At 34.3% G+C, this 19,183-nt stretch overlaps 1 protein-coding gene across 1 annotated transcript in view; it reads left to right on the forward strand.

The window, feature by feature from the left end:
- LOC102688311 (dihydropyrimidine dehydrogenase [NADP(+)]) overlaps positions 1-19,183 on the forward strand; it is a 201,412-nt gene that overhangs the window by 87,470 nt on the left and 94,759 nt on the right. The window contains exons 12-13 of the mRNA XM_006634975.3: positions 11,665-11,849; positions 14,335-14,550. Coding sequence (XP_006635038.2) covers positions 11,665-11,849; positions 14,335-14,550 — 401 coding nt within the window. The remainder of the gene's footprint in view (positions 1-11,664; positions 11,850-14,334; positions 14,551-19,183) is intronic.

Raw genomic sequence — 19,183 nt, forward strand, 5'->3', positions numbered from 1 at the left:
GTTGGTGGTGTGGTATTATTTTTTTGGTCTTCCTTCCAGATCGGGAATCAGAATACCCCATCAGAATAGTAGAGGATGGAGGAATTTTCTAAGTGAATGTTTGAATGTAGAGTTTATTGTAGCATTAGTCAGTTGATCATTCAATATTATCAGAGTCAAGGAGGCATTTAATCATTTTTCTGCAATAGCAATTTATTTTTCTTTAAGCCTTATATATTGTTATCAGAGCTAATCTATTTTATTTAAATTCAGTGTAAAATACTGTAAATTGGTTTCCCTTGAACTTTGTGGCTCACTGTGGTATCATAGTCCAGGTACCCTTGTATCAATGGTAAGTGTAGGCTTGTTGTCAAGGTAACTAGTGGTGTCAAGAATAATGTGAATTTGAAAACATTCTTATGTATATATTTTTCTATGTGTTAGTACAGAGGTATAAAACCCTAGCTAGAAACCAAAGGAAAAACCCTTCAACACACTGTAGACTCAAAGAAATAAAATACAATAAATTGGTTAAAGTAAATTGATAAAATCTGAAGTCCAGTATATAATGATCTTAAAATACATCATCTGGGCACAGTAGCACCAGTTTGTCCTCTGAACTGCCCTGCTGCTAAGATATATTAGCTTTAGGTTTTTATTTAATGGAACACGTTAAACTGTGCTATCCATGCAGTCACGTGTGCTTTGAAGTTCTAGATTTTTTTTAGTTTAGTTTTAAATGTTTATCTTAAGTAACTGTAATGAAAGAAAATTAAATATCCACAGAAATAATTTAGAAGTACTTTATTTTAATCAGTTCTTCCTGCATCTAATTTTTATTTTTGTTCTAATAGGTCTCTTAAATGTCATTTTTTTGCTGGGGAAATGATGTGTGTTGTTTAAAACCCCCATTCTTAAGAGATTAACACTACTTCACTAAAGATAGCCAGCTGGGACCGTACACAAATCATTCACTGCATGCCGTATCTTGAATTATTCTTGGAAAATTTTCATAGCACTATCATAAAGAAAAGACATTGCTCCCTCATGAATAAGTGTTTACCACTGTTCTACTTATCTTTATTTACCAGATTTCAGAAGTACTTCATGTGATACCTATCACTTTAGTGAAGAGAGAGATAATGCTTAGTCCCTTGTCATCAACTCTAAATTTGTGGATAATGTTTTTTCCCTGTTTGAGGTTTTGCTGATTTAGATTGTAATAAGCCTGTCTTTTTATCAGACTAAAAAACATCCAGTTTACCTTTACACATGGGAGAACACAAATAAGGATCTAGTAATGCTGAAAACATCTACAATTACCAGTTTACCTCTGCTGGTTTTTAAGAAGCTAATTCAGGAGTTTATTTTCAAAATGTTCTCTGTATAGTTATCTTCTGTGTTGCAAAATTTAATCATTTTGAATCTTCAGGCAGCAAAAGTGGCCGAATGTGTTTTCATGGTATTTTACCGCCATTTCCATTTTTCTAACCACTTCATCCAATTCGGGGTTGCGAATCAAGGAAGTGGCACAAGGTGGGGTACACCCTGGATGGGATGCCAGTGCGTCGCCAGGCAGACACAGACACACACACGTTCACACCAGGACCGGTTTTCCCAGATTAACCTACAGTATCAGTCTTTGGAATGTAGGTTGAAACCAGAGCACCTGGAGGAAACCCAAATGTACACAGGAGGAAACATCTAAACTCAAAGCAGGTAGCACTCTGGGGGTGGAATTGAACCCAGGTTCCCCATGATGAGCCCAGTATATAATGATGAGTGGCAGCAATGCTAACTACTGCTCTATGCCACTGCGCAATTCTACCCTTGCTGTCGTTCGTACATGAGGGATCAATCATCAAAATGCCACTTCATTATTCTAGTGATTGTTGAGCTACTTGCCTCAGTAATATTTGTTTCAAAATCTGAGTTCACACTTGAAAAAGAATCCTTAAAATCTGTCATTAGTGGTTCACTAACTGAAACACATTTCCTATTAAATTTAAATGTCTTAATTTAACATCGTATTTCTGTTTGTTTCTGTAGTCGTAACCTTATGCACTATTTGTGGATAGTGGTAACCTCATGCATCTGTCTATATTTTTCATTAGCTAGTTAAATTCAAGTTAAAATTCTAATCAGCTTCAATATCCAGTATTCTCTAATTGATCAGGTATGTTATTCTGACAGACGTAATATGTACTGTAACTTTATACAATAACGAATTTCAAAATGACACATACATAATGTAACATCTATATTAATACAGATCATTTTCTAAATCAGTTTCTGCACAAAGAAAACATACAGTATGACTGTTTATACTTTAGCCTTCAAATTTATTTTATACAGGAAATAACACCTCAGCACCTTTAACAAGTACCATGGGAGCTTTATTGACCAAACAGTCAGGAATGTGGTTTAAAGTTATATCTGAAGGACAGCATCTTCAATAGTACCCTGTTTTCAGCCCGGATCCTAAATCACTGGTTTGGAAATTCTTGTCCAGACAGAAGAGTGCTGCCTACTTGTCCACGAACACACTCTTACAGCAGCAGCCTGGTTTTCCTTGGAGTATCTCCCATACTCGTACTTATAGTATCAGTACTGTCTCTGACTAAGCCTGTCTCAGTTTCTTTGATCTGAAAATCTGTGAATTAAAATGTGATAAATACATAGTATATGAAAAGAATATTGAATTCATTATTGAATATCATTAAGAGAATCACAGCAAAAAGAATAGATTTCTAATTATACAGTGTTATATTTCTGAATGCGTAATGCTAATTTTTTCCATAGCCTGCAGCTTTTTGTTTCGAAAATACATGCTTTACATTTTTAGCATTGTTGCAGTTTGCAAAGTCTGGTTAGGTAACCTTGACTGCCAATGGTTAAAAGAGTGAAAATAAAAGCAAAGCATTCAGTACCATCATGAGAAAAGTTGGAGAACTGTTGAAAGATTGAATGTAAAAGCTTATTCACCTCAACAACTATAGTGACAACTTGAGTAAAAGTTATTAGACATCCCAGTTTCTGCTGTGGCTTCCATTATCAAGAAGTTAATGCCTGAGCCGATGGGTGCTACCCTACCAGAAAGAAGATGTGAGATAGTTTTACCCAATTGTGTGGTCAGAAAAGTGGTTTGGAGACTTAACTCACTCTCAAGGACAAGAGGGAACCTTCAGAAAGAAAAGATGTAAATTTTCCAAACAGCAACTAATTGGATACCATGTCAAATGAAACCAAATAATTTAGTAGTCTCACCAGCAGGATAACCAGCATAGAGAGGTGAAGCATGAGGTTGCATAAATAGTCTTTTGAGATAGTAACTTACATAAACTAACTTTGTTAGCTCATTTTAAGGTTGACATGCTATGGATAGCCAATCAGTTCCATTTTCTGTTACAATCTTCACATTTATATGAAAGGGGTAGTTGACTCTGCACGTCTCTTCTCTGCTCTGTGAGGTCCACAGCTAAAGTAGTAAGCTTCAAATGAAGGACTGTTACAACGCTTGCTGGTGGCTTTGCAAGCTCACAGCTGCCCTGCAATCCATGGGGGTTGAGTGGTGTGCAGTGAGCCAAGGATGGCCTGGACAATTTAAACCGGATTGACTCCAGTGGCATTCGTCCAGATGTGAACTCCACCTAGGGAATCCCAACTAATGATTTAGCGTAGACTCGGGCTAGTGATCCCTGGGCTGTAATGCTCACCTACCACTGTAAATGTGCTTTTTTACTGCCCACAATTGTTCCAAAAACTGGTAAATATTCTCATGGATCTTGGATGTCAGCTCAGTTAAGGCAGTGAATTGAATATAAACTATGATTGCAAATGAAACCACTATAGCTCTGAAATCATATTTTAAATGTGAGATTACTTGTATAAATTGTTGCTTGCATTTAGTTCTTTCAGTAAACTAAAAGGTGCCAATTTACAGTAAAATTAACTGTCCAAAGTAAATTAAAGAATCAGGATAATGAGACTTTTAAGATGGGAACTGAAATTTTGCAATTGGTTACCCATCAAAACCATTACACTGTTTACTGAAGCATCACAGATATACTACAGCTAATGAGTATTTCTGCTATTTAAACAAGTGCAAATCGAACATGTTTTACATGTATATATAATTAGATTGGATAGAAAAATGCATTTGTGATTGCAACTAAAAACTGTACTTCTTTTGCATAGGTGCAACCTGTAGTTTTAAAAAATCAGTTTTATTGTTGAATGTTAATTAAAAATATTATTTTATTTACACTTTCTTTACTGTGGTATACTGTAGGTACACACATAATAAAGGTAAAGTTATGAAAGTTATGAGGGAAACACTCTGCAGTAAAAATGTTATATTTTATTTGTTTTAGGATAAAGAAGTACATATACATTTTCTTATTTTTTTGCATAAAGCATTACTTCATTTTTTATTTTTATAGTTTTTAAGCCTCAGTAGGTCCATCACTTTCTTTTGCTTTCACTTCAGTTAAATCAAAACAGTAATTTAGTGCCTTTACAACAGATCCACAACCCATGCAGGAAAACCTAAATTTCCGGTGTGCAATTACTGTTCATTAAACAAGTAATAATGAACAATTCACCTATTCAGTTAATTACAGTTTAATAATAATTTCAGCAAAACCTGTGTTTGTGTAAGATGTCCAATTGTATCCTAGGGTTGGATTGCCATCTGTGATCCACAGTACCTTATAGTGCCCATCTCCCACAGCACAACAGGTGTGTTCATAATTGCAATACTGGTTGCTAACCACCAGCTGTCCACTGTGAAAAAAGGAGACCAAATGTACTGCAAGCCTCAATAAAATTAAACACAAATGTTCTAATACTCTCAACTTTGAAAAACTTTTGAATTCCACACACATTTTCACCCCTAATTCCTCATCATGTATCATGCACTGTTAACTGGTTTGAGTGTGATCCTATGTGGTTGTGACATACTCCTTTTGTGTGGAGTGAGGTGATAAACAGTGTGACTACACAAGTATGGTTAGAAAGTAATGTGTATATGTGTGTTCTCATATGCAAAGTTGATGTACTGTAGGCACAAAGGCTCTTCTTTTTCTCATACATTAGCTAATTTAATCTTATGTCGCAGTTCAATAGGAGTGAAAAAGGAAACACATGACCTGGTAAAGTATATGTAATTAGCCAGAAGGTACTGTCTAAGGATGCATAACCTGATCTTAAACCAAATGCTCACCTGTGGGATAAATAAAATGTATAATACAATTCTAAATACAATTTATTATACAATACAATTTTTATACAGTATAAGTTACTTTACAGATTAAATAGAGGAAGACTGTTCTGTTCTGTTCTCTCAAATGCTTATTTAGGGGTCTGCTGACTTGTAATGTAAGCTGTAGCTCATGCAACTTTTGAAAGTCCATGACAGAAACGATTATAGATGATAAAGAGAAGTTGCGGCCAAAACCTAGAGATCAAGCATAACTTAATCGTTTCTAATCATCCTGGAATGTGAGATTGGATTTTTTAAAGCATTTGAGTATGGGTATATTTCATAACTAATCCTGGGGCTCTTATTAAAGACTTCCAAAAATACGCTCTTTGTATCATACTCCGTTTTATGTTTCGTCCATTTTTTTTCAACCGACGGGTAGTTTGAGACTCATCATGGAACTTTCATAGTTTTAAAGAAAAGATGAAAAACTCCTTAAACATTTTGCTGATAAACGTGTTTTGAGGAGCCCATATGCTTTATTCCTAGAGATGCGCATTACTTATCCACTTTAGTATCTTGTCATATCCGTGGAAAAGGCATAGCAGTATACATGGCAAGAAAAGCTGAGATAGCTAGAAAATCTTCCAAGCAATCAGTCTAAGGGGCTGGCCCACTACAGTGACAAAATGATTAGATCCTGGCCAAAAAGCAGCTGTCTAGGGATTTTTTTTTCTACTAAGGGGATTTTCAGCATCATAAAAAAACATTGCACGTTGTTACTTTCTTATAAAAATGAACAAAAAAATCCAAAATGTAAATCATATCTGCAATGCAACGGCGATTACTTGCTAAGTAAGGGCTGCCATGACAGTTCTGTATCCTCTTCTGAATGCCTACCTTAAAGAAACTGCAGTGAATCCCTTTTAAAAATAGTGATTAATTAAGTTTCTCAGCTATACACATTTATTCAGCTAGGTTGCCTTTTTATTCGATTTTTCTGCTGTTGTCACAAATGCATCCAGTTTATGAGATGTTGCTCTCAGAGCAGCAGGTACTAAAATTGTTGCATATACTGTAATTCTGTAACCTCAAGTTCACTCTTTTTGTATGAAACTTTCTACATTTGGGTAAATGACACAAGCATGGAAAGATATTTATGTCAAATGGGCAGTAGACATGTTGGTAGAATGCTTGTCACACATATTGAAAAAGTCAAGTCCAGACCTCATTGCTGTAAGGCTGTACGATGCCAATTCTTTGTTTGGGTATTCAGTTATTTAGTTAGTTGAAATCTTTTCATCCTTTCAACACATTCCTGCATTGCTTCAGTTAAAGTCAGGCATTAGCAATGAAAATCAGATGTGAATTTTGTTTCTTTATTCCTGTGTTTCAAAAACGTAATCAATAAACTGTAATCATCTCTAGCTGATGCCAATGAATATGATACATTATTCCCATGGATGTAGAAAATTTTAGTATGAAATCAAACATAGTATTTATATATTGAAGTAGTATAAAATATATAGGAATAATCTAGTTATAGTTTTGTACTTTGTACTACATACAATAACTACCTACACCAATTCCAGGACAGTTATGTAAAATTTAATGTGTTAACATCTGTTTTAATGTAACATCTTTATAATGTAAATGGATGACATTGTGATACACTACAGTAGTGAGTCCTTCAATACATGCCTTGAACATCATCCTTTTCAGAAGCACAGTACAGAAGCAGTGTACAAAATATTATCTGCAAGTTAACTAAATACATCAGTTGTTTTTATTTATACCGAATTATTTTTAGAGAACAGTAACCTGTAGTGTATTTTTTTCTGTGCAGTTGAGCAAGAATTCATTTAAACTTTATCAATTCACACACTGAGAACAGAGGCCTTAAATCATCAATAGCAATTGAGCAAGCCTAGAAGTGCATGAGTTAACTGCAGTACCTGTGAAGAAATGTAAAGGACACTGAAGAAACTTAAATATAATTAGATGATCACTTTCTGAAACATACAGTATTTGAATTAATACCAAAGCATATCCTGTTTCCAGATACATTTGTAGAGGGAGCAAAGAGCAGCCGTAGCAGTGATTTATGAGTCTAAATAACTTTTGTCTGATTTTAACACCACGAGAGGAGGAATTGTCTTGAACTCCTCATTCTACCTTTTTGCACATATGAAGTTAGAATGAGTCAGAATGAGACTCAGACAACTATTCTGCCTATAGTAGAGTTCATCAGCATAACAAAGCTAATTTTGATTACCGACATGAATGTATTTATGTATCTTAGAACAAACACTTTATGGTACATTATGTTTTGTCCAAAATATCCATAAGCCAATTATTTTTAATATCTTATGTACATGATAAAATGTCATTTCTTTATATATATATAAAGAGATTGCTATAAATAGATTGCTAAGAATCATTACAAGTAATATAAATGATAAACTGTAAAAGGCTCAGTTCCTGTTTCTCAGCTATAACATCCATCTAGTAGTGAAAAGCAATGAATCCTATGTAATGTGTAATTATACCTGCTATTCATTAGTAACCCTCTTTCTTTGAGATAGCCTTAAGGTCTCCTTCACAGCTACTGTTTATTTCTGCTTATGCAGTCATAGTTAGTTATAGTTAAAGAGTAGTAGCTAACCTTGGTTAGCAAGAACCCAATAAGGACAACGTGTGAATTAGACGATTCTATATAGTTCCACCATCTAGTGGTGAAAAGTGGGCAAAGAGCTTATTAAAGTATGTTTATATTCATATCCACGATATATATAAAAGACAATGAATTATATGTATGAGTATTCATTAACTTATTTTTTATTCAGTCACAACAGTACAGGAAAAAGAACTGTGTTATAACTTCTCATTTTGCCTTTATTCCATAAAATATGTAAAAGACATTTTGGGCTATATTATGACTTGCTAAGATAGTACAGAAAGATGGTGTGGGAAGTAAATGCTTTAAATGCAGCAACTCATTGGATGAACTAGTGACATTTATAATGTATGTACATTATACGCATGCACCCGCATACATATGAATAAAACAGTGCAGTTTAGATCATGTTATTTTAGTAAATCTCTCAGTATTATGTATTGTTTTTAGGCTTGTACTGTTTTATCTTCTAAAACTGTAGAAAAGTGATGCATTCCTTATTGTACCATATAAGACAGCATGGCTTCTTCTGTTTAATGGACCCTGGCAATCAGCATCTGCCAGTATAGTTCTCTCTGGAGAGTGTCAGTAGGTTCTTTGGAAGCTATTTTATTTAAGAATAATCTCTCTGGAGTGCTAGAGCCTTGTCACACTCTGTAGCCTCTTCACAGCAGAAAAGAAACAAACTCCCCTACATGAATAGGTTTTTGTTGAAAAGAATGATACAGGCGATCATCATCACAAGACTTCAGTAGGGAAAGCAGCAGTGGGGCCAGAGGCTGGAAAAACATATATTTGTCATCAGGGTGTTATGGACATTCCAAAACCTAAAGCAGTCAGCTGAGCATTCTTGGAATATTTTAAATTAAACTGAGGTATAATACAAAGATGCACTACTGTTCTGGATAATGCAGTATTTCCTGTTAAGTGGGCTTTGTTTTGTTTTTATGTAGATTTAAACTAAATACATTCCATGTATGTCGAATCCATTACTACAGTTGAAGCGTTCATTCAGTATAAACCCATTAATATAATATTGTTACACAAGGAGCTTGTTAGTGGAAATATATGTGGAACAGAAGATAAAGTTTTGACTTATTTAAGTGGAAATCATATCAATCCTGGCACATGCTTAACCATCCTGTATGCATATTGTACTAGTGAAAAACAAATGTTGTCACCATGTTGTTACCGCAACTTGAAATGAGATACTGTATGTCACAATTCTGTATAACACTAATAGAATTATTGTTTTTTTAATTACATATAGTATACAGAGTGTTAGTAACTGTGTATAAATAGTAATTAGAAAACAATTTTATTGTAGACTTTGATTATTAAAATATATTATAAATAGGAGCTTTAAATCATATCACTTAAAAGCAAATAAACAAGTAAAAACAAAACAAGTGACTTGAAGTGACTTTGTCAGTTGCATACTGTAAGTTGCATTGTATCTAATACAAGCCTGCACTATATTTAGATCAATGTACTAAAATTGTTAATATTACAATTCACCATTGAGGTACAGTATGCACCACTGAAAACATTTATTTAATATAATTTTAATGATCACTTTCAAGAAAGGGGTGTAAGTAATGGTATCTAGATGAAGGCAGTCTGTATGAATGACACTAATGCTATACTATAGTTGATCAACTGTACAGTATGTGGAGCCTTCTTCAGGTGTGAGAGAGACAGGGCAGTAGGCAAAGGTAAAGTAGCTGGAGAACAAAGGTTGGGAGGGAGGAGGAGTGAGAGGCGGGAGCAGGGGACAGAAAGAGAGGCCAATCAAGAGGTGTGAAGTCAGAATTCACACCTCTTGACTTCACACCTCTTGATTGGCCTCTCTTTCTGTCCCCTGCTCCCGCCTCTCACTCCTCCTCCCTCCCAACCTTTGTTCTCCAGCTACTTTACCTTTGCCTACTGCCCTGTCTCTCTCACACCTGAAGAAGGCTCCACGGCCGAAACGTTGTGTTCTCTTTCTTCTTTTTTTCAGCATGGAATAAACCTATTACTTGTTCCTTTGCAGCCTACGCATGCTGACGCAGCTACCCACCTGAACTGTACAGTATACTGTATATATCTGTGGATATGACTTCACGGATTCTTTGACGTGTGTCCTGTGTTGTAGTTTTTTTGTCCAAGTGTTCAGTTCATGTCTGAATTAAAAACTACATGGTACTATGCTACTATATGAGGAATACACTTGTACATATACAATATGAGAGAGTATTTAGAGACCAGAATCGCATCCAAAATAATCTATGAGGTTCTTTATATTGACCACCATTGTGCACTCAGAAATTATATAGTGGACTGAACCTTGACACCTCTCTACTGCTATATTCTTCACAACAACAAACAACTTAACTGTTTCTTGCTGCGTATTTTTTCCTATGGTAACTTGAGCTATAGGGCAAATTTCCATCCTAATAAATGGTCCATCCATCTGATCTCCAAATAGATTGAGATGATATCTTGCTAGTATTAATTAATGTAACCATTTAAAGACATGTAGTGATATAAAATAACTTTTCTTGTCAAATTTCTAGCTTTCTTTCAGAATGAATGAATGGGCTTTACCTCTGAAATGATCATTTTTAAACAATTTACAGATGTCCTTCAAAATTTTTAGAAAAAAGTTTTAGAAAATACGCAAATAAAATTAAAAATAGTGATTTAAATATACAGTATGATAGTAATTCTGACAGGTACATACAGACTCTTTAAAATTATATATATTATCAAGACATACATATTTTTGCTGAAAAGAAAAGAAACACATGGTTTTGGCTGTGGAGCCTTCTTCGGGTGGGAGGGTGTGAGTAACTGTGTTACACCCAAATCTTCACACCCGAAGAAGGATCCACAGCTTAAACGTTGTGTTTCTTTTCTTCTCTTTTCAGCATGGAATATGCCTTTACTTGTTTTTCTGCAGCCTACGCATGCTGATGCAGCTACCTACTATAAATATTTTTACTGCATTTATTTTCCAAATCGATAGAGAAACTTTGCAAGTTGTCAAGATTGAAAAGTGTAATTTATGGTTTAAGATCGACCAAATTTATGAATAGGATATACATGTATCAGTGCAGGAAAGCTTTGTCCAGGACAGCAATTTCTCATTCGATTATCTGCAAGTATTATTTTCACTCTTTGTTCTTTATTTCTATAAACCTTAAACTGCATTATAATTTTGCTTAGTGCCTAGCCTAATTTGTTTAGTTTCTATTTTACTATATCTAAGAATGTCTTTGGTGTTGAGTTTTGATTTTGGGGGAAGACATTCTAAATCATAAATAAAAAAAAACCTGACAGGTTCTGCATTGTGCATTCTGAATGAAATGTCTACCTGGATAAAACGTAACAGTAGTTTCCTTCAAATTTCTGTATTTCATTTTACAACATAAGTATTTAAAGTCTTTTGAAGACCTCCTTGTACAAATCTAAAAAAAGTGCTCTCAGTAATGCTAATAGTCTACAATAAATCTTGGACAAACTGACGTTCTGTGCTTAACAATATCCTCATTGATAGATGTAGGCCATCGTCCATGCTGAAAAGCATTGTGCTCAGAAGATGAATTGTATTGGTATGCATGCAAAGAAAATACATTACGTAATGTAGATGAGTTTGACAGAGTATCTCCTTTTAAAACTCGAGTGTATAGAAGCACTGGGATATAACATTAAACCTAGCTAAGGAAAAAAGTCCCTGTCATTTGTCATCTCTCATTCTTCATATTTCTATGTATGATTTCTGGTCTATCAAATCTTTTTTTCCGATTTTTGTCCTTTATAACAGTGAAAGAGGCCATGACTCCCATAAAATTTAACAGATGGGGTCTCCCAGAGCTGGATCCAGAGACTATGCAGACCAGTGAACCATGGGTGTTTGCAGGTGGGGACATTGCAGGCCTGGCTAACACTACTGTAGAATCAGTCAATGATGGCAAGCAAGCTTCCTGGTACATTCACAAATACGTACAGGTGACGTATCCATTGACTGTTATATAATTTTACTTTAACTCATTTTATTTACTTATGAAGGTGTAAAAATGAAGATCTGTGATACAGGCGACCATCACTCTGGAAATACAGAAAATGTTTGCACAACTTGACAATTTATGAAAATCTATTTCTGTAATTAATAAGTGGCTAATTTATCCTTAAAAAAGTTACTACGGTTACTTCTTCATTCTAAGTCTAATGTCAAAGAGAACAACTTTCTCCAATGAATGATTTATGTTTCAGTTGAATTTTATCAGCATGATCGAGGCCAAATTCTAGGACAAGTATATTTTAAATTCATGTTTTTATTAATGGCAAAATACAATTATCTGATATTGCTGCACCTTACTGTATCTGTCAGATTCTAATTTTCAGTGTACTGTACATACTGACAAACCATGGTATCTTTTGTACATTTAAATTCTTAAAGAAAGTAGGAACCACATTTTCATACTTTATGTAACAGTGGAAAGATAATAGTAAATAAAATGGAATAACAATTTAAAGTGACCAAATACTATAAAAAGCCATTTTGTCAGAGCATTTCTGAACCTACTTAAATCAATGAGCTCTTTGGTCACATCCCACAAGTAGTGCATTAGCTCTCCATTGTGTATTGAAACAATTCAATGTCTTGTGCTGTCGCTTTCAAATTGAGCAATAATAAACAGTAGGTACTTTTTCCCCCTAATGTATATATAGCCTGTTTTCAGCTTTTTATTTCTCCATTCTTATTAAGAATATTAAAATCATTACTGTTATCAGTTGTTTAGCAGTTAAAAATTTGCAAGATGCATTCAAGCCAGTATTATCCATTTTTTTAAACAGAATTAAAATGGAATCTGTTTTTCAGACATACGTAAGATATTATGCTATCAAACATTTTACCGCTTACAGTACATTCAATAGATGCTAATTTGTGAAAATTGTTTTTTCATTAGAACTGTAAGGCTTTGAGAATAGGAATTAATTTAATGTAATTAGATTGCTACCAGCAAATACCCTGAGGTGAGAGATGCATGCTTGTTGAAACTGCCATTCCTACCAAGGGAATGTTGAACAAGGAAGGATTAAATCATCTGATGCAGTGTTGACAATTTCAATGTGTGTTTTAGGAGAAAAGTAAACAACTTTGATACAATATGATAGCATTACATTGTATGTCAACAATATTTTATACTTTAAACCATTTTTGTTCAGTTTTTTGTGGAGGTGAAACACATTTTCATTTAAATTGTATTTGTATTTTATTTATCTTTAATCTAAACTGTAATCTTTTCTCCAGATATAATCAAAAGACATAAGAGACCATGTGTTTTGGACATAATGAGATCAGATTCACCTTTTGTTCTTTCTATTACATCAGAGGTCTTGTAGATTTTGTTACTGATGTATGATATATCTGTTTGTTCTGAATTTTTCTGTTGCACCTCGTTGTCTTTGTAATTTTATGTGAGTACAAAAATGTATGCGACACTGCTGTTCAAAATTACAGAGGCTACTGCACTTGTATGGATTGAAGCCACCACCCCCACCCCCCTTAGCAAATTGGCGTCTACTGGAGTCCCACAGTTGAAATCTTGAGATGTGGTTGTCTTGTCAAGTTTTGCAGACAAACCTCTTGACCTTTTTTCAATTCCCTCTATTGCCTGAAAGAATATTGTAAAGCACACTGCTTAGGAGACAGGATGGGTTCATTTGTAGGTTAATTGTCAGAAGGTAGTTCTGGTCAGTGGAAAGCAAAGTTAAGTGTTTATTTGTAGATTAAATTACCACTTCTACAGAGAAAGGAAGTACAGCAGATTGCTTTGCTTTTACAGTAATGGACTATGGAAGAGGAAATGAATCAAGCAATTTGCAGGATGATTTACAGATTAATTCCACAGTTGCACAAAGATCACTTGAACCTTCAATTGAACACATCCTCTTCATCTTTAATCTTTTATATAATAAAATGAAGAAGTACAAAACTTCGTCTTTAAGGCTGTTCTAAAAACATTTTTTCTATTTTAAAAATGTAACCTTGAAGTCATAACTAGTTAACATAAGTTTAGTAAAAGCTTTATCACCTTTAAGTGTTTTCCTTACACTGCAGTTAAAAAAAGGAAGGGTAAGATTTTACAATTTGGTATCACACTGATGAATAAGGCCTGCATGGTATAATACTTTTATTGTGCTTAATTTCAATGGAGATCTGCTTTTATTGCACTGTTACAATACTTTTACATTACATTATCAGTAATTATAAATAACTAAAAAAAAGACAGCAATGAATTTAATTTATTTATTATACATATATGTACTGTACTTCTTTCCTTATGGGGGTATTACAATGTGTTCCTTAACAATTTTCATTATGTTACCATGGTAAACAAATATGAAGCAATGTTTTTGTTCTTATACTCATTAAAACAACGTTTGCATAATCTAAATTGTTCATATTTAAATCTCCCTCTATCTGCAGTCACTGCATGGCCGTTCTGTGGACTGTAAACCCCAGCTTCCTCTGTTCTACACCCCTATTGACCTGGTTGACATCAGTGTTGAGATGGCTGGGCTGAAGTTTCTGAATCCCTTTGGTTTGGCAAGTGCTCCACCGACAACCAGTACAGCCATGATCCGGAGAGCTTTCGAAGAAGGCTGGGCATTTGCTCTCACCAAGACGTTCTCCCTCGACAAGGTAGAATTAGACTGACAGCAAACTTGGAATGATTTTATTGTTTTTCTTTTAATGGAAGGTTGTATAGAGGTTTCATTATAAAAAGTGTAAATATAAATACAAAACTGCAATTTTGAAACCTTTCCAATGTTATGTGATACTATAGCAAAGCAGAAAAGTCTCTGCTATAAATTACTGAAGCATTATTGCAGTTAGGTTTAATTATTATTGGTGGTGACAAATGGAAAATTTCTAGGATGAATCGAAGATGATAAATTACATAGTTTTTATTCACGAGTAGTTTCAGCATTCAGATTTCAACCATGGTCAAGCAGATGTATTATACAGAGAACAACTGTAGTGTATAATATTGTAATTAAAACATTCCACCAAAGATATGACATATCTTGTATGTATTAATAAGAGAACAGAAGAGCAATTAGGTGACCATCGTGGTTTGCCCATTTTAGCTATGCTTTAATTGTATTGCCGCTAGAATTATATTAAGTTTGGAGTTAATTGGTCACCCAGTTGTCATTCAGGGTAATGGCCCAAATTTAAACCAAGGTTAGAAGTCATGACCCAGTATTGAAGCACTCTCAGTGTTGATGAAATTGCAATTTAATTAGTGTGGAAGATTTCGAAAAGGTGTTCAAATATGTGGTTGGGGATCCAATGTTTATGTGAATATACCTGCCTAGTTGGCAATTGCTTGACTACTCTGTCTTTGTGCAGAATAAAAAACTCAAAGATGTTTATTCATTAAGACATATTTGGTTGAATAAGAAAATTGTGAGATCGATTCCTTTAATACCTTTATTTGGAAAAATAGTATGTGATTTTCACCCTATTAAAACATTTACATTTTTGCCTCATTCATAAAATCACAATAAGGATAAATAACGTGACGGTTACTGTATGTTACTGTATATTGGCACATGAAAAATTAAATGGCAACTGTCAAGGAACCAATTAATCAGGCAGTACAAAAATAAAATTCTGACAATGGAGCTGACAGTAAAGCTAGTAGAATTAAAAAAAAAATATATAGCAGACATGCAAAGGAAGACAAAATTCTCCACTCAAGAAGTTATTATTCTCAGAGAGGATCTTGTGAAAACAGGAGACAAGATATTTGACACAATCCTCATTGAGGTGGTCACACTTGGTCATTTAAACCCAATTTTTAGACAAATAATTTAGATAAGTAGAGACAGTTTGTTTGTTGAGCTGAAGTCTTTGCCTTGCATCATTATTGGGAATAGAAAAATGATTATTTTTCTCTTTAAAGGTCAAGAAAATGGAGTTGAAATATTTAATAAACCATCTTTCATCACACAATAACCTTAATTATCTCAGTCAGTTAGTTAATTTAAACCCATATTACCCATCAGACATGAACATTTCTCCCAGATTTCACCATTAACCTTGTACGTTATTATTGATGAACAAAATTATAATGGCAAGTACATCAATTATTCAAAGAAGTAGCAAAATAGCATATGGTATCTTCCCTGTCAATAAGGTATTTGCACAACATCACCTTTTTCTCTGTATGCAAATAAGAGAAAGGGGACGTTTTGACAATATTGCCTTTAATCACAATTATGCAACACCCATGCCAGTAAATCTTATGAAGCTCTTTAATTATCAGTAAAAAAGAACAATGAGGTGGTAACAGCCTTTAATGCCATGATAAAACAGATGGTAATTTTTATACATGCCTTCACCCCACCCCCGTGTGATGACATACAGATGGGCAGGTGTGATTAATACTAATTGAAAGTAGTGGGCATATACTGTATGCATATGGTAGAAAACCTTCCTTTCTTTTCATTTCCTTGTTCTCAATATTTGAGATTGCTGGATGCACATTTACGATGCAGGATTCTCTTTGAAAAGCATCCATGCCTGCATCCATTCGCAGTAAGTGTCATCCTTAGAAGGCCGAGATAATTTCTACCACAGCTGGCCGAGGGCACAAGTTGGAGCTAAACCATGGGAAACACACAAGTGCATTGCATGTCACACACACATGGGGCAATTTAGAGACACCAGTCTACCTAAACAGCCCGCATCGCCAGACAGTGGAGAAAGCCCACATGGACAAAGGGAGAGCATGTAAACTCCACTTGGAAGACACTCAAGTCAGAATCAGAAACCCAAGAGCTATGAAGTAGCAATTCATGGGCGACAATGACTATTGAACATTGAAGAGTGAAAGAGTTGATTCTACATGAAACTAGGTGACATCTAGTGTGTATGTATGTGAACTGTGCAATAATGCCGGATTTTTTAGATTTATTTTGAAATATAAATTTGTTTTAGTGTCCCTGTTTTTGAAATATACCTTCCCTTCTATGTTAGTTGTCCCTGCAAGGGATTATTTGGGGCTTTGATATCAGTCTTCTAAGGTTATTACAACGACAGGTTGGAACACTATTATTTGTCTTCAACACAAACCCGGACTACAGAGTCATGTCTAAGCCCTTTTGATGTGAACAATAAATCCCAAATAAATTGTTACTTTAACAGGAAAAAAATAATGCTTTTCTCATGCCTTACCTGACAAATGATTTTTTACACAACTGTTTTGTACAGTACCACCCACCTGGCTTTTGTGTTACAGATCAGAATATTCACAAATATTGTTTGAAGAACTGCTATAACTATCATGAAATAAGGAAAATATACTGGTACAGTAGAAGTAGCAGTATAATAATTTCAATATTGGACAGAACTTTTTAGTCCAGTGACCTCTGCATTATATTATTCTTATTCAGGTACTGTTGACTAAGAAGGTTTTATGCGTTAATGGAATTTTTTTTTATGAATGCAGATAAGCACAAGACCTTTGGTAATTTGATATCTCTGTGTCAATGAGGGGAAAAAAATGGATAAATTCACTTAATTGTTATTAATAGACTAGAAAATATCAGCCTCAGTGGAAACTTAACATTTGTTCTTGAGAAAAAAAAAATCATGAATTGTTTATTAAGCTTTATTAGAAATATTTTGTTTTAATTTAAGTTTTAATTCCAGTGATGTGAAAATTAATCAGCAACATCTGTTTGTTCTGTGCTCACTGGCATCCCTTGATTAGTGAAGCTAGAGATGAAAATGGTTTGTTTAAAGAACACCCTTTGTTCTGAATAGTAACAGCAGTTTCTATACTGACTGTTACAGGATTCTGCGTAGTGTCTTCATAACAGTAAATCATCTTGGAGAATAATTTAACTTGACCTGTAGCTAGCAACCTTGAAGCTAGATTTTGATTGTTGAACAACTTTTGCAGAGAAATTTTATGTTTAATGCACAGACAGCATGAACAGTTTGATGATGCATACCTAAATGAAATCCATAACCTTTTTAATGGACAGCTTCCATTTCTAATCTAAAAGGTCATCTATTTTTTCTCATAATATTAAAAAAGACATTAATCAGTGTGTAGTGTATTTCTACATAAAAACAGAAACAAAGATATTTATCTCTTCCTGTATGATAAGAAAACCCGTTGCATTCTGAAGGACTGTGAGAACCTCAGCATTTCACGCAATATAATATACAATGACAAAAGGCTGTGCAAGAAAAAAAATGTAAGCTCTAATATGAAATATTAACATTTTAGAATACAGTTTTGATGAAGTGCAATTTGCTTTGCTTGCATACGATGGAGAAATTAAGTACTTACCAAGGGAGTTCAATGAGAATTAGTACCCTGCCTGAACATCTGCTTGAAATTTTATTATCCCATCCTGCAGACACCATTGCTCCCTGGCTGAGCACTTAGATTGACAGCTGAATATTGCACTGATTTGGGCTCAAATATGTTTATGTGAACTTTGTTTCTTTTTTAGGAATTTTGTACGTGTGCTTCTAGCTTGCTTTTTTCCTTCTTTACTCTTGACATTTGTAGCTGCCAGATTGGGGTCTAATATACTGTTGCAGCGAAAGGCTGTCAGCTTGCAGTGAAATACCAGCTGATATCTCAGTAAACAGAAATCATATTATTCTTTATTGTGTGCTCTGTGTGAAAGACTGTATGGAGCTTTCTTTAGGGAGATAGATAAATAAGTTCTTAATGTCAATATGAATGAACAGACTGCATTCTGCTATCATTATACTTAAACATGAGGGACTTCTTTTTAATATCCTGTTCACTGGTACCATACTCCTATCAACACATTACCATAGCGTAGTATTGATAGTATTCAAGATGCATAGTGGATTTTCTGTGGATATGAAAATCTTTCTGTGCTCTGTCTGGACGAAAAAGAATGCATGCAGAATAAGTAATTAGTTTATACATATGGTGACTAAAAATGTTCTTAAGGGTGAACTGATAAACTGTGCTATCAGTAATTGTAATGAGTGAACCTCAGCAAAAATATATTGTGTACTTCTTGTGTTGAGCTGTTTAAAGGGAAAATGTTTAAAGGGGAAATATGCCATATAAGGAAAGTCTTCAGCTAGGTAGAGCACTTTAAAAAAAGTGTGCTGTTTGTACTTTTGTTAACACCAAACAAGATACTAGACAGTTGAATCTGTGATTGATAAATTTAGACTCTCCCTAGTTAATTAGAAAGCCTAAAGATCTATTTTAGTACAGCACACTGAACCAGAAAAACCAGGGAATCTTTGATAGATCATGCCA

The sequence above is a fragment of the Lepisosteus oculatus genome, chromosome 9 (genome assembly GCF_040954835.1).
Source record: "Lepisosteus oculatus isolate fLepOcu1 chromosome 9, fLepOcu1.hap2, whole genome shotgun sequence".
NCBI lineage: Eukaryota > Metazoa > Chordata > Actinopteri > Semionotiformes > Lepisosteidae > Lepisosteus > Lepisosteus oculatus.